Genomic DNA, 2,554 nt, shown 5'->3' with positions numbered 1-2,554 from the left:
GACTGATACTGTGTATATTTGCTCCAAAGTGTTTCATCATAATATTTCAACCAGAGAAGAACTCCAAGAAATATTTAATGAATAAGAAATAACTATGACATGCCTGCCTTAGGTTAGTCATGGTAATATACATTTGAAACAGCTCACATTTTTGTAGATACATCTTCAGCCTTTTCTTTCTTTAATAAAATGTGCCTATTTAGGAGTAAAGAGTAAAAAAAAAACCCACAAATTTCAAAGTATGTTTTGTTCTCTTATTTTTTGCCATTTCATCTGACTTTTTTGTAATTACATTAAATAAATCTAAATTGATATTTTAACTAGATGTGCATTGCTCTCAGTTCTTTTATTGCAGTACCTCATGAATGATACTTCCAGCAGTCAAACATCTTTTAATGTAAATTTAAATCACAAATTTAAAGAGAACAGCTAGATCAATATCATTTGCAAAAAATTATATTATTATTCATACAACAATGTATTGAGATTTCAATTCAAATCATCAATACCCTTAAATTATTAAATACTTTAAATTGAGAATTTTGTAAATTTTCAAATACTCAAATACTGATAATATGTAGTCCATTCTTTAATATGTGACATAAACATAAAGTAAAAAGGTGGACGTTTTGAATCAATAAATACTGGAAGGAATAAAAACCACCCAGTAATGGTGTTGTGCTGTAAACGACTGATCAGCTGATGTATAACAGAGGAGGTACATAAACCTGTAAAAACAAATCTACACCCATACAGACACCTGAGAAATGGAAATGAGGTTTGTTTCTATTGGCCTGAGGTTACCTATGAACCTAATTGAATTGATCACAGTTGTCCTCAGTGGATGTCTGAATGGTCTCAACCCAAGGATTGAGCCCATAGTGGCTTCAACTAGTGCTGGTGTTAGTACTGAGACATCATCTATGACATGTATCCTGCAGATCACTCCCCTTTAACTTGTTTTCTCAAACAATGGTGATTTTCTTAATGGTGGCATCTTTTCAATTCATTACAAACTGCACACAGTGATTTATAACTACACCACCAAGCCTGAACCTTCAAGTTGCTCTGACAGGTTAGTAAAAAGGAATGTGAAAAAAATTAGAAAGGTTATATTAAATTAAAAATAATCTGTTTGCAACAAAAGTAGGGAAAAACACTTTTGTTTGTTTGTTTGTTTGTTTGAATACAAATTTTTGAAGACTAATTTTTGAAACTAATACTAAAACTGTCAATCTGCATTTGTTGATTCTAACGCAAACTAAATTTCTATATTCTTAATGATTTTTGAAGCAAGCATTTTTTCTTTGACGTATCAGTTATTTATTAATCAAACGTCCAACTTCTGTGATGTCTTTAATGCATTGTCAAATATATTTTTTTGTTTCATACCATTATTGATTATTTTCTTGTATTTTATTATACTGATTTATTTCATGTGTCCATGCTCGCTTAATTAGTTGTGTGCACTGCAGCATTGATGCTCCGGACCTGCGTTTTGCTCGTGACATGAATTTTGCCATTGAGCAGATAAACAGCACAGAGCTGCTGCCGGGGATTAAACTTGGATATATGATCTATGCTTCAGTGCCTGTGTCTGTGCATGTGGAATTTCTACTATCAAATGGACAAGACCCTGTGTTTTACAAAGGCACCACTTGTACTCAGTCTGGAGTGGTCTTAGCTGTTGTTGGTGAGTCTGGATCCTCACCATCCGTCAGCATGTGACGCATCATTGGATCCTTCAACATCCCACTTGTAAGAACATAGTCTGCTTTTATTGTTGAGAGAACAGCTAAAATATACAGCTGATTTTAAATGCTATTTTGATATTACAAAGCCATTATATATTTATTTATTTATTTATTTATTTATTTATTTATTTATTTATTTATTTATTTATTTATTTATTTATTTATTTATTTATTTATTTATTTATTTATTTATTTATTTATTTATTTATTTATTTATTTATTTATTTATTTATTTATTTATTTATTTATTTATTTATTTATTTATTTATTTATTTATTTATTTATTTATTTATTTATTTATTTATTTATTTATTTATTTATTTATTTATTTATTTATTTATTTATTTATTTATTTATTTATTTATTTATTTATTTATTTATTTATTTATTTATTTATTTATTTATTTATTTATTTATTTATTTATTTATTTATTTTAGGTGAGCCACTTTGCCACCTGTGCCTGTCTGTCAGATAAGCAACAGTTTCCAACATTTTTCAGAACAGTTCCAAGTGATCAGTTCCAAGCTGATGCTCTGGCCAAGCTAGTGAAGCACTTTGGCTGGACTTGGATTGGTGCTGTTTCATTCAGACTCAGATTATGGAAAATATGGCATGGCATCTTTACTTGATGTAGCACAAAGAGAGGGCATTTGTGTAGAGCAACCAGTGATTAAAACACAATTGTCGATACATTTTTTTTCTGATTATGCATGTTAATGTTATTAACACATTAAATTAAAATTAAAATAATCAAAAGTTAGGAAATCCTACAAAACTAAAAATTTGACCTGTATAAAAT

General features: G+C 28.9%; 2 protein-coding genes across 2 annotated transcripts in view; one reads left to right on the top strand and one right to left on the bottom strand.

Annotated features, from left to right (window-relative positions):
* The window catches only part of LOC106519373 (extracellular calcium-sensing receptor), a 5,963-nt gene extending 4,401 nt beyond the window's left edge, over positions 1-1,562 (top strand). Inside the window, exon 9 of the mRNA XM_014011008.1 lies at positions 1,531-1,562. Coding sequence (XP_013866462.1) covers positions 1,531-1,562 — 32 coding nt within the window. The remainder of the gene's footprint in view (positions 1-1,530) is intronic.
* A 102-nt stretch (positions 1,563-1,664) lies between these two features.
* LOC106519372 (extracellular calcium-sensing receptor-like) overlaps positions 1,665-2,554 on the bottom strand; it is an 8,643-nt gene continuing 7,753 nt past the window's right edge. The window contains exon 9 of the mRNA XM_014011007.1: positions 1,665-1,742. Coding sequence (XP_013866461.1) covers positions 1,665-1,742 — 78 coding nt within the window. The remainder of the gene's footprint in view (positions 1,743-2,554) is intronic.

This window comes from Austrofundulus limnaeus, unplaced genomic scaffold (genome assembly GCF_001266775.1).
Source record: "Austrofundulus limnaeus strain Quisiro unplaced genomic scaffold, Austrofundulus_limnaeus-1.0 Scaffold76, whole genome shotgun sequence".
Classification (NCBI taxonomy): domain Eukaryota; kingdom Metazoa; phylum Chordata; class Actinopteri; order Cyprinodontiformes; family Rivulidae; genus Austrofundulus; species Austrofundulus limnaeus.
Note: the sequence above shows the minus strand (reverse complement) of the source record. Positions and strands in the feature narration are given on the sequence as shown.